The sequence below is a fragment of the Acomys minous genome (genome assembly GCF_964271855.1).
Source record: "Acomys minous genome assembly, chromosome: 12".
In the NCBI taxonomy this organism is placed as follows: Eukaryota; Metazoa; Chordata; class Mammalia; order Rodentia; family Muridae; genus Acomys; species Acomys minous.
Genome location: NC_140493.1, coordinates 47,333,557 through 47,352,700, shown reverse-complemented (window position 1 = coordinate 47,352,700; position 19,144 = coordinate 47,333,557). Strand labels below are relative to the sequence as shown.

At 49.6% G+C, this 19,144-nt stretch overlaps 1 protein-coding gene across 3 annotated transcripts in view; it reads right to left on the bottom strand.

Moving 5' to 3' along the window:
- CCN4 (cellular communication network factor 4) overlaps window positions 1–17,479 on the bottom strand; it is a 32,745-nt gene extending 15,266 nt beyond the window's left edge. The window contains exons 1-3 of one of the 3 annotated variants that reach the window (XM_084749843.1): window positions 17,182–17,479; window positions 14,594–14,702; window positions 1,041–1,320 (exon numbers count right to left, since the gene is read on the bottom strand). In XM_084749843.1, the coding sequence (XP_084605969.1) occupies window positions 1,041–1,296 (256 nt within the window). In that variant the 5' untranslated portion in view covers window positions 1,297–1,320; window positions 14,594–14,702; window positions 17,182–17,479. Of the gene's footprint in view, window positions 1–1,036; window positions 1,321–14,593; window positions 14,703–17,181 lie in introns of all 3 variants that reach the window. The other 2 variants (XM_084749842.1, XM_084749844.1) reach the window with 2 other exon arrangements.
- Between the last annotated feature and the right edge of the window lie 1,665 nt (window positions 17,480–19,144).

Below are 19,144 nucleotides of genomic sequence, written 5' to 3'. Positions count from 1 at the left end.
ACAAGTTTTTGAGGAACGTTTCAGAAGACAGACTGCATGCCATATGGCAGGCCATTGTTCATTGCCATGTTGGCTTATGCTACTTGATCAAGCCATGCTCGGAGGATTCAGACTAAGGAAGTAGAGAGAAGCAGGAGGGCAATCATGTCCCGGAAACATGGTCTCTAGGAACAGCAAGAGCAGTGGACACAAGATGGACCACATGAAGACTAAATAACAGCATCCTTCTTCCAAACGCAAGGATATTACACACACCCAAATCAAAGAAAACCAAAGGCAGTTAGAAACACCAGGCAGAACAAAAAGCACTGTGAAAGGGGAGAGTTCAAACATGAGGATTACTCAGGCTCCAGTGGGCATAGTCAGAACATAATAAACATTTATAATTACATAGCCAAAACCGAGACAAGAACATTTGGAAAATAACAACAGTGTCTGGTGGCATTGGGGAGCTAATCCTTCAACTATCATGTAGGAATATTAATAGCTGATCCAAAGTTAGTTTAGCAAACCAGTTAAGGTCTCGCAGAAGACATTGCTATGAGGTGATAACTACAATGGATGGGTTAATAGGTTATAAGTGATAGCTTGAACTGAAAAAGTATGGCTGCTGCAGAGTGGTTACTGCAGGCTGTTGGTTTTCTTGGTCACTGGCTTTTCTTAAGCATGTTCATTTTAATTTAAAGGATTATTAAAGTATTTGAAGTACGGCAGTGACTTCTGGGTCATCTGAGAGGCCATTGGGCATCTACTTAAGAGCTCTATCTACTGAGAGAACAGAACCAGGCTTGAATATTTCTTGGCAGAATCTTCTTTCTTGGGAGGAAATGTCTCTAATAGAGCAAGACATGATGGCATCTTAGGGATAAGAGAGCAGTCACTGCTCTCTCCCCAGATGACCTATCCTGTGGCCTCAAACTGTGGACTAGTTGGAATATAATTCCTGACCAGCTAAGCCTGGGCAGGTGGAGGGCTGTGGGTATTTATGGGGAAGGGCTGGGGTACGGGGGCAGTTGGAAGGTACGGAGGCTCTCACTTACGTGCACACACTCCTATTGCGTACCTCGGGCGGTCCCCACTGTAATCGCAGTAGAGGCCCCGGTGTGGGTCACAGATGGCAGCCTCTGTGCAGTTGTCCCCAAGCTGCTGGGCACATATCTTACAGCATTCACAGCCATCTGTGATTAGGCTGACGCCCAGTGGACAGCGAGGTGGGGATTGTGGGCACTCACATGGCCACTTGCAGAATTCAGGGCGTGTAGTGGTGTCCTCCAGTGGTGCTGGGGTGAAAGTCATGGCTGTCGGGGGTGGAGAGAGGGCCTGTAGAGAAAAGTAGAGGTGAAAGGGGTTGTTGAGTTCAGGGTTTCCAAGCCCAAATGGCTGCAATTATCATTATACCTTCCTTGTGTTTAGAGGAATTTCACAATTTACTTCCACACAATCAATAGACAAACATCGGTTTTCTTTCAATAGAGCCAGTAAGATTAAGGAGCTCAAACTTCAGAGAATTCAAAAACAATTGCCAGTCAGTGAGTGAAGTGCTGGGGCTTGGCATCCACCATGGCCCCCCTTGGCTTCCTTCTTTCCTTTATGCCTCAGCCCCAGCAGTACCTGTGATGGCATTGAGTTACAGAAGAGAAAGCTTGGAATTTGAGCAATGCAAACTTGCTGATAAGTTTTGCTGTTGAGGGGCGGGGTGGGGGGGGTGGGGGGGTGGGGGTGGGGCAGGGAGGAGGGATTGCAAACAACCTAGAGCTGCTGCTTCCTCCTGCAGCTCCAAGCTTTTCCTCCTTTGAGTTTTTTGTGTCTGGTGGAGTCAGATATCTGCGCGTGCGCGCGCGCACACGCACGCATGTGTGAATGTGTATGTGTTGATATATGTAAATGTGTGCACATGTATATGTACATTCACATTTGTATGCGTGTGTTTTCATGCATGTATGTGTGTTGGTGTGTGTACATGCTGTCTGTGTGCATTGATGTGTGTTCATGTGTGTCTGCATGTGTCTGTCTCTGTCTCTCTGTCTCTGTCTCCATCTGACCCTCTCTCTTTCTCTCTCTCTGTCTCTCTGTCTCTGTCTGTCTCTGTCTCTGTCTCTGTGTGTGTGTGTGTGTGTGTGTGTGTGTGTGTGTGTGTGTGTGTGCGCGCGCGCGCTCGCCAGAGGACATCCTCAGCTGCTTTTTCTCAGGTATTGCACACCTTGTTTTTTGAGACGGGGTCTCTTGCTGGTCTAGAACTTACTGACTGAGGGAGTTAAGCTGGCTGCCAGGGATCCTCCTGTTCCCATCTCCCCAGCTCTGGGATTACAAGCACACACACCTGGCTTCTCACATGGTTCGAGGGATGAAAGCCAGATCCTCCTGCTTGTACAGAAACCTTTTCCCTGACTGAGCTACTTCCCAGCCCCACCAAGTTCAGCAGGCTAACTCTTTACCATAGTAAAACACTGCCTTATGAGGCAGGGCCACCTAGCAGCAGCCCATTTCTAACCTTAGCTCTTTGCAGCTTTGTCTTCCCTGGCTATAGTGGAGAGAGCCAGACTATGTGAGTCAAGTAAACCAGATGGAAAAGAGTCTTCACTTTTCATTCAGAACAAGTTCTTTAGTTCTTGCACCTGTCCCCTTCCCCAACAGACCCATCCCACACCCCAGCCAACAAGCTCATCTTCCCTCAGGAAAGTGTGGCAAACAGAAGAATGGGCAGGATGGGAAAGGAAGTGGAAACCTTGTGTGTGTCTTGTCCTGGACAGCAGGCAGGTAGCCACGCACAAGACCTTCAAGATGCCTGTATCTCTGCCATCCAGGCACATCCAATCCTGGCCGACTGCCTCCCTGACCCCATCTGACCATGCACTAGAGGAAACAGGCCCAGAGGGGGGTGAGAAACACCTGCACCCTTTAGTGCACCTTCTTGACTGTTTCATCCATTTAAACAGATGTTTGCTGAGCTAGCACAGAGCCTCTACATTTTAGACACTTGATTTAGATGGTCTTGTATGTGAAGCTCATGCAATGTATAGGAGAGACAAGCACTGGAAGCTATGGATCACAGCATAAAGCCCTGGGTGCTGCAGAAAGCACACAGAGCTCTCTGGAAGAATAGCTCTGGGGAGAAGGACCAGAGATGAGCGACTGCATTAGTCTGACCTGTAGGTCTTGGACTTGGACCATCACAAGTGCAGACACTGATGCAAAGAAAAGAAAGCCCAGAAGGCCAGCAAGGTGACTCTCGTGGGCCTGTGCTACCGATTTAAAGCTCAGGCACATCACTTCCAGGCTTAATTCAGGGCCCAGCCTAGTAGAATTCTTTCTCTGCCACAAGGTAGGAAGGCCTCCTCGGGCTTATGAGATGCACCAGGCAGTGACACCTTAAGCAAACTTGCCTTGGACCAAGCCTTAGCTGTTGGTGCCATCTAGTGGTGCCAAGGCATCTAGCCATCCTTCTGTACCCCAGGCTTTTCCAGGATTTGATGTACTGCTGCCTGATTCTTGATGTCTTGCCCAGATTTGATATCCAAGATGTATGACTACAGGCCAGTAGTTAGTTAAGACTCCCAGTGATAGCCCTCTTACATACAGGCTCACACAGATGGCTGGCAGGGGACTTCTGCTCCCCCGAAGAGAGGCTGTAAGGCGCAGAAACGCACACCAGCTCTTTGGCTAATGAATCCACAGACACAGAACACCTACTGTGTGCTAGGCTCTGTGATGGACTTAGAGGAAGCAGCCTGGCACAGAGTCACTCCTCTCACGGAGTGCCTGTACAGGGATGCGTACGTGATCATTGCAACCAACGTGATCATAGCTACAATGATGTAACTCATTCATCTTATTTGTTGACTCAGCACAAGGCAAGCTTTTACTTTGTACTGGGTGCTGGGTGGGGTGCTGGAGACACAGTGAGGGCAAGCAAACAGATATACCTGACTTCGGTAGTAGAGAGAAGGAGGGTGGTGGATGTACAGGGTGGGACCACATTCTCCAGGGAGATGGCAAGGCTGTAGACACTGTGATGGAAGAGGAAGAATGGTCCCGGGATAAGGAAGGAGGGCAGGGAACTGAAGTACGTGGAGCAGCTGGGACACAATACTGAGCTTGTGGTATGCAATGTCCTAAGTGCAGGAGCACGGGTGCAAGTCAGAGTGGCTGTGAAGAGGCAGCGGCAGGCTGGCTACTGATGCCCACAGAGTGCATTGGCCAAGAATAGTCCTGAACATCTCACTCACTGAGATCTTTTTGCAGGGGTTACTTGGATCTGAGCTTAGAGCACAACACACCATGCCACTGTGCCAGGCTTCTGCTTGTTATCAACCCTGTGGCATGAGGAGTTTCTGTCTGAGGAGCAGCTTTCTCCTCTGCAAATGGCATTCTTACCCCCCAAGGGAACAATTTTATGCTTTGGAACACAGCTGCACAGTCTGTCTGCTGAGGGCTACCAGCCTGAGGACACTTGAGACTAGACTAGCATAGGCCCTCTGGTCTCAGACTACCTCATTTTCCCCATGGTGACAGGTATATTATTTGTATTTATAGATCAGTGAGATGGCTACAGTGCCTAACTACCTCTGAACATAGATTAGAACTCAGATCTGTCAGACTTAGTCTTATTTCCACTATGATACATGGAGGGAGAATTTCTTGCTTGAAGAAATTAGCTTATAGGCACTCAGGATAGCATCTGGGGAGGCAACGAAGCGGTACCCAGGAGCTGGTGAAATGGCTCAGCTAGTAAAAGTATGATGAGCCCTGGAATCTGATCTAGCCAACGTACAGGGCATTCTCCACAGTTATGTGGAGAGCAGGGACTAACTCTGATGAGAACTCTGGTGCCCCATATTTTATGACCTCCCCTTGGTGGGGAGCCCTGGTGGCACTCAAAGAAAGAATAGGCAGGCTACCAAGATAAGACTTGATAGCTTGTGAGCATAAAGTGGGGAAGGAGAGCCCCCTCGGTCATGGGCCTAGGGGAGGGGAATAGGGTGGGAGAGGGAGGGAGGGAGGAACAGAAGGATACAAGTGATGAGATAACAGTCGAGTTGTAATCTGAATAAATTAATTTTAAAAAGTTTAAAAAACACTCAGAAACCAGAATTTCTAAATGCTTATTAGAACTGAAAAGCCCAAAAGCTTACTTGCCAAACAATTCCTAGAAAGTGATAAATAAAGTTTGATATAGAAGGTTTTGGGAAAAAAATAAATAAAAAGACAGATTTGGTAACATGCAGTTCCAATCCCAGAACTCCGGTAGTGAGATGGGAGCAGGAGAAAGGAGGACCGCCCTGAAGCTCTGGACCAGCCATTACAACGTGTGTAGTACAGCAGAGGCAGAGACATCCTGCCTCAACAAGGTGGAAGGAGAGAAGCAGCTCCTGAAAGCTGTCTTCTGACTTCCACACGCACACACTGATAATAAATAAAAAGGAACAAAAGATTTAAAAAATAAATAGTAGCTGGCAGTTATGGGGGCAGAGGTCAGGCCTCATACAGCTGAGCACACAGTAGGTGTTAATAAGTCCCCGTCAGCAGGAATGATGAGTTCATGTGCATGTCCTCAACTGAATTTTGAACCCATGAGGGCAAGGTTACTTGCCACTCCCTTGGTTTTATGGTGTGAATAAGCATGCAAGGCCTCCAGATCTCAAAAACTAATATTTAGTGGGAGCTCCTTGTTGCGTAAACTTGTATAAATACATTACAAAGTGGGCCTGTTGGTTTTCCTCAGAGTGGTAAGGAACTGGGCTCTCAGAGCCTACGTGACCTGACAACTGGTATGTAGAAGGTCACCTAGGGAGTCAGGGATGGGACCAAGTTGCTCTCTGACCAAAGCTTTAGGAAAAACTGTTTTATGTCATTATATCACCATCATCATCATCATCATCATCATCATCATTATTATTATTATTATTATTATTATTATTATTATTATTATCTGTGTGTATGTATCTGTGTGCAGGTTCCCATGGAGACCAGACGAATGTATCAGATCCCCTGGAGCTAGAGTCATAGGGGTTTGTGAGCTGCTGGACACAGATTCTAGGAACCAAACTCCGGTCTTCTGGAAGAGAAGCAAGTGCTCACACCTGTGGACCCAGCTCTCTAGCACCTTCCCTAGAGCTTTTAAGCAATTAACTCATGTGCCCTTGCAATAAGCCTATCAGGAGGGCTGTGGTACTGGGGCCTCTGGTGGCCCAAGAGAGCAGGATTTGGTGAGCCTTGTACTCAGAATACAAACAGTGAATCCATCCCCACCCTATGAAAGCAGCAGGCAGGCAGGCAAACCCAGTAGCTTGCAAAGCTTAGCCTTGTGTAATCTGGGACATGGCCCTGCATGAGGCCTGGGGATGGGGAGACTCTCCAGGTGACCCAAAGGGAGGAGGAGCTCTTTGTGTACTTTAAGGTGCCATAGAATTTCTCAGAGGCACCCTCCTTTTGGGGGAACAATGTCTTAGACCCTTTCTGCACTCTTACTTTTTTGGGGACCCTGCCCATTGTATTCCTAGCATGAGACCCATCCTCTTCCCAGAGAGCTCTGGCCATCATGCCTTTACACATCACACGTGGTCATTGTACCTACCCAAAAGTAGGCAGATGTATCTGTGCAGACATAGTGTCCTGGGACACTGTGTGTTACTCTTAAAGAGGAAGGAAGCAGAAAATAAATCATCTAGTAAGGAGAATCCTAGCCAGAAAGGAAAAGAGAAAAATAAGAAAAGGCTTGGTCTTTTCCAAATTGAAGCTGTCCACATAAAACTCCTTTTACAACGTGCTTCTGGCACTGGGCCCTGTAGATGCCATGGTGTTAATGGGATGACAGGAAGAAAGTGGCAAGCCCAAGATGCCTCCTGGATCGCATGCGCAGTATACTGTCATTCATAGATGGCCTTCCCAGCTTCATGGCTGCAGCCCTGCCGGCCCCTGCCCACTCCGAGACACTCTCTACTCCTTACCCCAGGGCTCTTTAGCAGAAGCAAAACTCAACACAACTTCCTGGATTTTCTTGCCCACCAGAGTCACCTTGACAGTCAGAATACACAGATGCCCATCACTGTCCTCAGAGAGCCAAACTTAGGCTGCTGGAGAGGAGACACTGCGTCATTGATGCTCTAGGAAGGTCTAAATGCAGCTACCATCAATACAGATGCCCTGATTGCACTTGGACTCTGGATTCTTCTAGACAGGCCTGAGTCTAGATTCTGCCTTGTGATTCTTAAGAGGGAAGGGGCAATGGCTTGAGAACACAGGATGGAGGACAGGGACAAGGCAGAGCCTCGGGTCATTTTCCTGTTTTAATGTTTGGTTCTTGTGCAGCCTATATGTTACGTACAATAGAAAATGCTTCCAAGTGCCCTATACAGAGCCACCAGACATGGCTGTGAGGCATACATCATTCTTTCACCCCTCAGGATAAAATATTGTTAAGCAAGGATTTGAAATTCATTTTAGCCCTCAAGAATTTGTTGAAGCACCTGAAAACAGAAAAAAGAGAAACGCATAGCTTTGGTGGCAATGTCCCAAAGAATTTCACACTTCTGGACAAAGAGGACCGTGGGTGGGCAGGGTGAAAGTAGTTTTTGATCTCTGTGGTCATCCTTAGAGGAAGCTGAATGAAGTGAAGGAGAGTTTGGCACCACGGCAAAGCCTGTGTATGCATTTGTAACAGGCTGTTCACAGGTAAGCAGTGGCAAGGGTGGGCCAGCATGGTCCAGCACTCTAAATGGACGCAGAAACTAAGTCATCCTGGGGCTTCATACAATGGGGGGGGGGGTCACTTCATTTTAAAAAATGGTGCCCAATAGGGACATGAGATCAGAAAATGGGACACTACCTGGGTGGAGAAGACCCTACTGGGGACCTAGTTATGAGGGAGACATGCCTGTCTCTTTTCTGAGGGCATGAGTGGTTCCAGCGGTGAGGGGATCTCAGGTGACTGCCTCCCTCATTACCACTGCCAGGGCTGGGCAGTAGGGACTGTCATTCTGTCTGAACTCTCCTTGTCAATTTTTAAAATGGTGGTGGTGGCACAGCCCTTCCCCAGTCCTGATGAGAAGTCATTCGTGTTTCCCTTATCTCCAGTGGAAGAAACGAAGGCTTGCATGAGGTCTTACTGTCTGTGAGTCATGTCTGACGCCAATGTTCCTCCAGAGAATGCATTTGTCATTGCTAGTGGCGCCATACCCTCATCCATCCACGTCCATTCATTTGTTCTTCCATCTTCCCACTGCACCTGTGCACTAGGCCTCTACTGGGTACCTGGTGCCTTTGAGGGACAAAGCATGAGCCACTGCAGGATTATAACACAACGGGGATGATTATTGGTTCTGAAAGGCCACAACAGAGGAGATAATGGCTGCGTCCAGATGTCCAGAAATGGGAAACCACCTGAGCGGCCATGGGTGTGAGGGCACACTTGGACAGTGCTCAGGGAACAGCAGAGGAGAGATGAGCCTGGCTGAAGTCTTTGAGTGACTGTGCTTAGATGCTCCACCAGAGGGCAGTGTCGAGGCAGAAATGGTAGATCACATCTCCACTGACTAGGGATTTGGGGGAGTCTCTCTACCCAGTAGCAGCTGCCGAAAAGAAAGGCCCTGTGAGAGACAAGAAATAGGACCGGCCTGGACCCAGGGTGCACCATGTACCACAGGAACTTGTTGGCCCCACAGCCTTGTTGCCATATTTCTGGTCCAAAGGACTATAACGGGGAGGGTGTCAATTTTCCAGCATCTCTTGGGAGCTTTGGGACACCAGGTCCCCTAGACCTCTGTGTGGGAGGATCTTGGCTCCAAGCCTTGCAATCGTGGGCCAGGCATGGGTGGAGGGCCCTTTCACCTCCCCAGGCTGCACATTCAAGAGGGGTTTCAGAGAGCAAAATTGCCCCAAGTTTTCATCCCAGCTGGCTAGGGATCAGGACAAAGATTCTGGAAGACTTTAGACTTTCCTTCCCACCAATTTTCCATACTGCATTTTGGGAGCCACTGGCCAGATGAGGCAGTTTTGTGTGGAGAGGATAAAGAGGGCAGGAGACTAGGCTCTTTCCAAATTATAAGCATTCATTCAATCATTCTTCAAATGTACTCAGAGGCAAGGCCTGGTGGGCAGGGCGGTGGTTGGTCCTAGCCCTTGTGAGGCAGAGATAGAGGGATCACGAGTTCTGGGCTAGCCTGAGATGTACAACATCACTTCGACTCAGAAGGAAAGAATGGTGTGCTTAGGGCTTCTGCTAACCTCCAGGTACTGATACAGGCTCAGTACCAGCTCCAGGCCCTTCTTTCTGAGGAAACAACATTAGGAAAAATGGGGCTAAGGCAGCTACATCCAGGCTACAGCAGACATTCTATGTAGAAGTGGCACCAGCAGTTTTAGAGAGTTTAAGAAAAATCACAATAAAATTGGACAAACACATTTAATCCCAGCACTCAGGCAGAGGCAGGCAGATCTCTGAGTTGAAGGCTAGTCTGGTTTACAGAGTGGTTCCAGGACAGCCAGAGCTACAGGGAGAAACCCTATCCTGAAAAATTACTACTACTACTATTACTACTATCATCACAATAAACTACTGTCATCTACCTATTTATGTCCCTACTTATCTATAATGCATATTATATAACATATAGCATATGCTTTATTGTGTATAGCTATAGATTTCATAATGTATACTCATATATACATTTCATATGATATAATAAATTTATATCTGTTTACATTAAATATGTAATTTTACACATATAAACTTGAGACACAGTGACTGTGAGACACACATTCAAATGAGGATCTGAATTTCATGCAGTTAGAACAATGGCACTGCCCCCTCCCGCCACCACCAGCCTTCATTGTCACCTGCACTTTGTTAACCTTGCTGTCTATGCATGCACACACACACAAACACACACACACACACTCACATACACACACACATATGCACACACACTAGTGCATGCTTGCTTATTTTGGAAATACAAGAAGTTGTAGGCACACCCTGTTTTCACCAGAGATAACTGATGTGCCCATGAAGTGGGAGAGAGTTTAAGAAAATGAAACCCACACAAAGTTATCCCAGCAACACAATGAGTTGTGGCTTTATGATTTCTTTTTTTTTAATTAATTTATTCAGACTAAATCTGAATTGTTATCCCATCACTTGTATCCTCCCGATCCTCCCTCCCTCCCACTTTCACCCGATTCCCTTCCCCTAGGTCTATGGGCGAGGGTGACCTCCTCCCCCACTTTATGGTCATAGGCTATCAAGTCTCATTTTGGCAGCTGGCTTATTCTTTCTTTGAGTGCCACCAGGCCTCCCCACCAAGGGGACGTGATCAAATATGGGGCACCATAGTTCATGTCAGAGTTAGTCCCTGCTCTCCACATAACTGTGGAGAATGTCCTGTCCATTGGCTAGATCAGAGTAGGGGTTCAATGTTTACTAATTGTAATGTCCTTGGTTAGTGCAATAGTTTGAACAGACCCTCCCCCCGCCTCCACAAGCCGGGCCCTGATCCACCCATTACGATGTTCTTCTTATAGGTTTCTAAGATCCTTTTGATCCTTCTATTTCCCCATCTCCTATATTTCTCTTACCTAGAGTCTCAGTAGGATGTCCTCACATTTGTCCCAATCTCCTGGTAAGTGAAGACTTTCATGAGACATGCCTTTTGGGCTGGTGCCCAATTATAAGTGAGTATATATCATGCGAACCTCAACACTCAGGCATCACTCTTTCAGATCATACTCAGATAGCATTCCTCACTTAGTAGGGGAGGGAATATGGGGCAAGGCAAATGGAGAGAGAGAGGTGAGAGCATGACATGCTTCCTGGAAGAGGAGGCATTTCCACTGCATCTTAGATGGCGAGAATGATTGACCAAAGGCAATTCAGGGAGGGTGTCCAAGCTGGATACAGCCCCAGCTGAGGTGGGGTGAGAGTCAGGCAGCTACTGGTAAGAAGACAAACTCGGCGGGGTTTAAGGACATGGCGACCGCAGGCATGGGCCATGATCCACGGAGAAGACAAGGTCTAGTCTCTGAATCAGCCAAGTCATGTGATGGTAATGGTGGAAATACCTTGTGAAGCCATCACAAATAGGGAAACTGAGACCCTGAGGTGTCTGAACTCTTGCTCATCTCCCCTTGCTTCTAAAAAGGTGTAGGTGTAGGGGTGTGTGTGTGTGTGTGTGTGTGTGTGTGTGTGTGTGTGTATAGCACACGCACAAGGATGCAGAGTTCAGTGCAAAGGCTGGAGAAAGTGATGATGAAAGTTCCCAAGCTATGTGGTGCCCACAACCAAAGGAATCCTCCTCTGATTTACAAGGACCTCTGGTCCCGCTCATGGCCAGCACAGCCTGTGTTAGCACAATGTTCTGTGACAAGGGACTCTACATCTATCATGGCTAAGAAATCGCTGCCTAGTCCCTGGATTGGGTAGGGTGGAGATGGCTCTTGTCCCTGGAATGTTTAAGCCTCACCTTCTTCTGACCTCTGTCCTGTTTGGCCTGGTACACAGGCACAGTGACCCTTTATGTCTTCTGCCCAGAAAGGAGCACTGAAGCTGAGGCTAGCACAGGACCTGTAGAAGCGAGCTCCTGACTCCTGATTTGCTGCCAAGACTGGAAGTCATTGCTTGTTGCCTAGGCCACTTAGCAACTGGATCCCTGTTCCAGCATTCCCTATCTCTCTCCAGCAGGCGTCCCCACTTTAGAAAGGCCCTCAGTCACCCCTTCCTGACCATTCTCCCTAGATACAGTCTGCCTAGCCTCCATCAGCCCTGGCCTGGCTTTATGAATAGTCACTGTGATGTTTACCCTAGGGCCTACAGTGTAACTAGCACAGCCATTGCCAGACCAGTAGGGAGCATGCCAGATTAAGAAGGAATCTAGCCCCAGCCAGGCTAGTGGAGGACACAGCATGTGCAAAGGTCTGGGGTTGAGGAGCCCAGGTGGCTTGAGAATTGAGAGATGTTAGGTTTTGTAGGATGACAGGGTATGAGCAAAGGATGGCCTTCCATGGGGTGAGGCCAGTGCAGTTCCATTTGGGTGATGTGATTCCTCCCATGGGTCAAGGATAAGATCTATGTGGATGTCTGCAGCCCTACGTGTGTGTGTGTGTGTGTGTGTGTGTGTGTGTGTGTGTGTGTGTGTGTGTGTGTGTAAGACTTCTTGGTGATGTCCCAAGTAGGTGCCACGGAACAGATAAGACTGGGATGGTTTATGAGCCAGCAATTGAGGGAGTCTACCATTTTGCTAAAGACAGGGTTAAAGTTTGGGTTTCTCTAAATATTCCTCTACCCTGCCAGTACCCCCATCCCCCAGCTCTCTAGCCCTGCGGAGTCTCCCAGCTTACTTTCCTTCTCTTCATTCATAGACTGGAGTCCCTGGAGGAGCCCCTGGAGTCTGGGCTCTGCTCTCCTCACCCCTGCCCCCAGCGGATCTGCAATTTCGCCTGGACTTGCCTTGAGATCCCAGACTGGTGGGCGGGCCAAGATCAAATCGCATCCCTGGAATGTTCATTATCCCTTTTCAGAGGCCCAGTTTCTCTCTCCTCCACCTCCCTCCTCCCTCTAGTCTCCTTCTCTTTTCAGTGTATGGAAAAGAGGAGGAGGAAGAGGAGAAAGTGGGGAAGAAGGTAAAGGGGGTGAGGGGAGCACTGGCTGATGAATATCAGGACGTCAGTACTAGAGCAGGACTAGTGTATCTCCCATGTTGTTTTTAAAGTCCAAAGCAAGCTGAGTTACCAGGAAACTCCCACGCAGGTGCCTTGTGTTCTCAAGCAGCTAGTGCCAATCCCGGGCAGGTGCCCCAGCTTTCCAATAGAACAAGCAAGTGGATGGGCCATGAGTCCTACAGTCAGAAAGGAGGGGCTATTGCCCCTGACTCAGGCTTTTGAGATATACACAACCATACAGACATCCTTAGAATCATTGTCACCATCACCATTATCACCACCATCTCTATCATCACCATCATCACCATAATTACCACAATACCATATTCACCACCACCACTAACACCACCACCACCAGCAGCAGCAGCAGCAGCAGCTCCACTATTTCTATTGTCACCAGCATGCATATCATCACTACCTTCCCATCATCACAAATATCATTGTCACCACCATCTCTACAATCACCATTGCCTTCATTATTAGTAGCATCACCATTATCATCACCATCATCACTAGCAGCATCAGCATCACCTCACCAGCTTTCCTTTCTCTTTCACAATCCCCTGGAGTGCTCATCGACTTTGCTCTCAGGGATGGATACCTGGCTAACAGGCTTTAGAAGACACCCTGCATGGAACCCAGGCTAGTGGATACTGCACTGCTCTGCTCTGCACACGCACCGTACTGAGCCCAGTTTCCATAGGGTCTGTACTCCTAGACTGGAGACCTGCCTGAAGCCTGGGCCTCCACTTGCCTGCCATCTAGCATTGCTTCTGGTACGGTGGGACTGTTCCCAGAATCTGCAGGTCTCCTGTGTTCTCTCTCTTCTCCTTCTCTCCTCCTTCGCCATCCTCCCACCATCCTCAGAATCTAATGCGAACATTTAAAGGGACACTTGCCCCTAGGGACATTTGCTGCATCCGGGACACTTTCCATGAAGATATTTGGCTTGTGAGCCTGGCTCAGACTCTGCAAAAATGTCCCCCTCACACTGAATGCCATACTTTTGTATCCATTTGCTAGCCACTAGACATTTGCTAGTGGCCATAGCAAAAGGAATCAGAAGAAGGTGATGTTGACTTCAATTATAGGTTTTGTTGAACTAAAAACCCAGTCTAAGTATAACCTGTCAGTAGGAGTCAGCGTAGGAATGAAAGAGTCTGCTACTCTGGGCTGTCTCTACTGAGGTCTGCAATCCAAAGTACCACTCAGCACAGAAAAGAGATTGGTTGCAGTGGCCCACTACAGGAGCTGCAATGGGCTGTGATGGTCTGGGTGACAGCACATCCATGTCTTCCCAGTGGGCAGTGCTCCAATGTGTTGCTCTACATGGAGGCTAAAGCTGTGTGCCAGAATTGAGCGGTCCTCATATCTTCCTGTGGCTGGCTGGCGAGTGGGGCATCTGTAGTTTGTTGACCATAAGAGCTCACACGCCAAAGCCTAACTCTGAGATCTTACAGTGACCCTACCAACCTTGAATGGCTTCTATGCCTGTGGTAGCCTGGCTGTGGCTGTGGCTCCTTCACTGTTCTCAGTGGAGCCACTTTGGGGACAGCCTCTTGAAGTCCCTGGGTGGGGCACTACAGCACGCTTGAGAGTTGGCTTCTGCACCACATCCCAGGCAGGCTTGGCAGTCGCCTATTCACTTGTCATAGACAGAGCTGTTACTAAACCCTGTGCTGTGTGGTGTGTGGGTTTGCCAAAGGACCAGAAGTCTGCCCAGCCCACATGTGGGGCTCATGTCTGTGAAGAGCAGTATGGGGCAGCCCTCCTGCATCCCAACCTTGTACAAAATACCATGCTGGGGAGGGGGGCAGGCTGACTCTTAGCAGCCTTTCTACTGCATCCTGGTGGGGCTCAGCCAGATAGCGGCTTAAAGCGTGGTAGGGTTCTGATCTTGAGGTGGGGGTGGGGTGGGGTGGTGACAGAACCGCTGACTCACCACTGTTGGTGTCTAGGTATGTGGAGACTGTCTGCGGGTCCTGCTTGCTTTCTCATTTAGAGGAAGGATTTCATCATGTGCCTAGGTCCTTGGTATTCTGTAAAGGGTTCTGGGGATAGAGAATGAGTTTGTATTCCCAACTCAAACAATGAGTTCCCCCTCCCCACGCCACCCCCGCACCTCTCCCCCCCAACCCCCCGACGCACACATGACTGGGTGAACAGCCCACACACTTGGACAGGGAGAGAAGATTCAGCCAGTGGCAGACCCTGCATCGCAACCTATTTATCCTGGAAGATGTTGCTTTATCCTCTCCTCATTCTCTCATTCTGACACGTGAGAGGTGGGTGTCTCCACCCTGCAAGCCCTGCTGGGGTCTAGCCTACATGTACCCCGTTTCTGTCCAAAGACTCAGAGCAGCAGAAAGCTCCCCCACCTAACCTCAAGTTGTCATTTCCACGGACTGTTATCTGTGTGGCCTTGGGCAATTTCCCTACTGTCTCTGAGCATCAGTGAATGTTGGTGGGACTCCAACATTCCATCTCTGCACGGGCATGGCCCCGGGGTGGGTATTACCAGGTACACAGCCCTTGGGAAGGCTCACACACTCTATCCCCTTTCTCTTAGCAGGTGGGTATTTTAACGCGTGTCCAAGAATAAAAGAAAAGAGATAAGACAAACTGGTCCTTGAACAGAGTGTCAACCACACCATGGCCATAGGTACTAGGCTTTGCATCTGAGCCCAGGATCTGCCTCCCCCCTCCCCCCCCCCGACTTTGGATGCCCCCCTCCCCAGCTGCTCTTTCCCTCCTGCCAACAGCCCACTGAGCTACATGCGCACCAGAGAGCGCCTCCCTCCCAGCCCACTTCCTCAAAGTCTTCTTGGCAATTCTCACTTCCCACATACTTTCCCTTCCATATGGCCAATGCTCGTCATTCTTTCCATGCCCCGGCCCTCCCACCCCCCGGCCCCTTGCTGGACTTGAACTCTCTTTCTGTCTTAGTTCTGGAGGATGCCATGTGTGGAATTCGGTCACAAAGCCAGGCACTGACTTCCAGGCAGAGCCCAGCACTGTACCTACCATTAAGGGCACTGTGTGTTAGTGGATAGGGATTTTGAGGGCATCCCAGGAACCCGAACTTTCTGCTATGAGGCCCTGAGGGTATGGGGTGGGCAGCCTGGGATCTTTTGCTGGAAGAGCACTCTGCTACTGCTGGGTCTGGACAATGGATCTCTCAGATGAGATTCCCTCCTCCCCCCCCCCCCCCATCCCTGAAAAGCCCTGATTCTGTCCCTCACCGTCCCTCAGTCCTGGCTGCCCTGGTGTCAGGTGAGTAGGCTCCAGTACAGAACTCACCACGAGCTTCTGTCTTCTTACCAGTTCTCCATCCACACCCTGCCCTCCCAGGCACAGCCACCTGCAGCCATAACCAGTCACATCCAGTCCTGAGGCAGAGGCAGGGCTAGTTCCTTCCTTCCTGGGCTCTGGGCTTAGGAAATGTTGGGAGGACTGAGTGGTGAGGATGTGCCAGGAGAGATCCCAGTGGTACCCTGGCCACTATCTTACTCATCCTGATCCTGGGCAAATCTTCTGCTTCTGGCCGTCCTATGTGAATAGAGCTGGTATTTTTACTTTTTGTAGGGTCACGTGCTGTTACCAATAAACACCACTTGGATACAAACTGGACAGGCTTGTTCTCTCTGCATGTAACACCTGAGGGTGCCTCTTACCCAGTCCTGGCCAGGTCTAGTTCTGAGCTTCAGGTTTCAAGTCTCCTCAACCTCTAATACACATTAGCCCTCCAAAGTAGTCCTTGGTCCATGGCCCTCCTGTGGGACCTCAGACTCAGTAGCTGCTCAGAGGCTCACCCTGATGCCCCAAGTTGCCTCCCTTTTGCCCAGCACCCCCACCACCACCTCGCTGCCCCTAGCAGCTTGCCCTCTTGCTCAGCCACCCACACAGGCATCCCTGTTTTGCCACGTGTCCCCTTTCCTGGCTCCTGAAAGTGCAGACTGCTGGCCCTCCCTCTAGGACCCAGGTGGGAGAGAAGCTTCCAGATGTCTTCTGGAAATGGCAGGACAGGAACACATTCACTGGGCAAACCAAGGAGCTCAAGGCGGTAACCATGCAGCTGGAAAGCGTGGAACCCTGCTCGCTCAGCGGAGATGTGCTGAAAGCTGCTATGTTCCTTCCCACCCCTTCCTGGGATTTCGCAGCGCCTCTCCTCGTGGGAGCTCAGATGTTCAGAGCCCTGGGGCTTTCAAATTTACAGGCTCTGGAGGCTCCCAATAACCCCTTATTTTATACTGCTCTGAATGGGTGAGTGAGCCACCCGAGATCATACGGCCGGTCCGGGGTACAGATTCCCAAACCCCAGTTCTGTTGAGTGTTGCTGTCTGTGAATAGAATAAAATCAGGCTGGCTCTCTTGAGGTGTGCACCTTCCTCCCCACTCCGCTACCTTCTTCTGATCTGAGCAGCCTTCTCTCTCTCAGTTCACTATTCCAACCCATCTTCTTTTGACCCCCAGTCCCTTGGCCTCAGCACCAGGCAGGAAGGGATCAGGTCCCTTCCAGGCAGGACTCACCGTGGCCCAGACGTTGCCCGCCACCAAGACTGCCACAGCTGCCAGCGTCCAAGGCAGGAGCCACCTCATGCCTGGAAGTCAGCGTCACAGGAGCTACAGCTCAGCCCAGAGGATGCAGATGCCTCTCCAGGGAGCTGGGCCAGGACTGGGCTGGCCCATCGGAGCAGCGGAGAGCCTTCCTCAGCAATCCCCCCTCCCCGAGGTGGGGGGTTTGTCAAAGCGACATCTGACGTCAGGCCAACAGACTAGCCCAGCAATTCCCTCTAAAAAAAAACTTTTCCTGCTTCTCTCCCTTTCTCTTTTTCTTCCCTCTGTCCCCACCTCCAGCCCAGCTTGGCCAGCCTCCCTGCTCTGACAGCTCTTAAAGGGAAAGTCCCAGGACTGACTCCATATGGGAAGGTAAATTCTTATCCAGCAGCCTCCATGTTCCAGGAGCATTCGGGCTCTCAGGGCAGGAGGGAGGAAAGAGACAGGTGCAGGGTGAAGATGGGGATGTTGGAGACAGTGTGTGGGCTTTTTGAGGGCTCTGGGGGTGGGGGTGGGGTGGCCACCCCTCTTGTCTCGCTGCACTCTTCCCACGGGTCACCGTCTTTCCCACCTCTGACTCAGAGGCAAGCAAGAAAGGGTCTTACTCCACCCAGAAATGAAAAGAATTTACCACTGACGTGCCTGGAGGTGCGAGCTATCAACGGGGTCTATCCTGATCCGCAAGGCCATGGACAGTGGTGGCAGTTCCTCTGCCAGCTGGCTCCTCTGCCTCAGTCCATTAGCCTGTCTTCAGTGTCTCTTTGAAAATTTCTTATTTCTGGTGGGATGGGGCTCCTGGCCTTTGGTCTTTTCTAGACCCTAGTCAAGGAAATCTCATGTTTGCATGACAAAGAGATGGTAGGGGTTGGGGGTGGGATGGTGGCAGAGAATCTTCTGAAGACCTAGAGCCATCGCACATAGCCCTGGCACCTCGCCATGGGCACTGTTTAGTCTCCTGCCTCAGCTTCAACTCTGGCTTCTCCTGTGTTTGCATCTTAGAGAGACCAGAGCGGTCCTCAGCCTGGCTCTATGGACAATGTGGGTCCTCTCCTGGGTGCTGCCAGGCAATGCATGCCAGGAGCATCTTTTTCCCTCTCACACACCATCCCCCTGTCCGGCCCTCAGGACTCCTGCTCACTGATACCTGCCTCCTACTGAGTGGTAAGGCTCCATTTTGTGCACAAAGCTCTCCCTTTCCTGTTTGGAGGGGCAGTGACTGTACCTGCAGAAATCACTTGTGATCACCATAGATATGAAACCCCTAAAAGTGACTCTGATGATTTATTTGGTCATTCACTCAGATTGGACCTCTGAGCCATTTCCAGCCAGTGAAACACAAGAGGAGGTCTAAAAGGGATCTCATTTTGTAAGAAAAGAGAAATCTCTCTGGGGTGTAAATGTGGTGGCTGGCCCTGGAGCAGCCACTTTGGTATAAGAACAAGGCTGAGAAAAAACAAAAACAAAAACAAAAACAAAAACAAAAAAAAACAAGGCTGAGACTGATGAAAAGATCTGGGTACCTGGGTACTGGGAGTTTACCTTTTTATTGAACCAAGAATAAGACAGGGCCGTAGTCACGGGTATTTGGGTATTTTGTTCTTTGAAGCCAATCCATATTAGCTGGAATTTGAGAATTGAGGGGAATTATATTTGTAAAATGCAAAGCAGGGCAGGTGTGTGGAACAATGACGCTAAACATTTCAGCAGCTTACAGTTTTCTTCTCATTAACTCAAATGCTTCTATAGCTGGAATGCTGCAAAGCCAGTGTGCTAGCAGGTGACATTAAAGGACTTTCCTCAAGTACTGGGGACCAGTGACGTTCATGGCCATTTGACAGACAGCAGGCGTGGACACGTCCCATGCCATGGGCCATCTCATAACTCCCTGTGCTGTGGTCAGGTAGAGCAAACTCAGAGGCTCTGGGCAGTCTCCTCT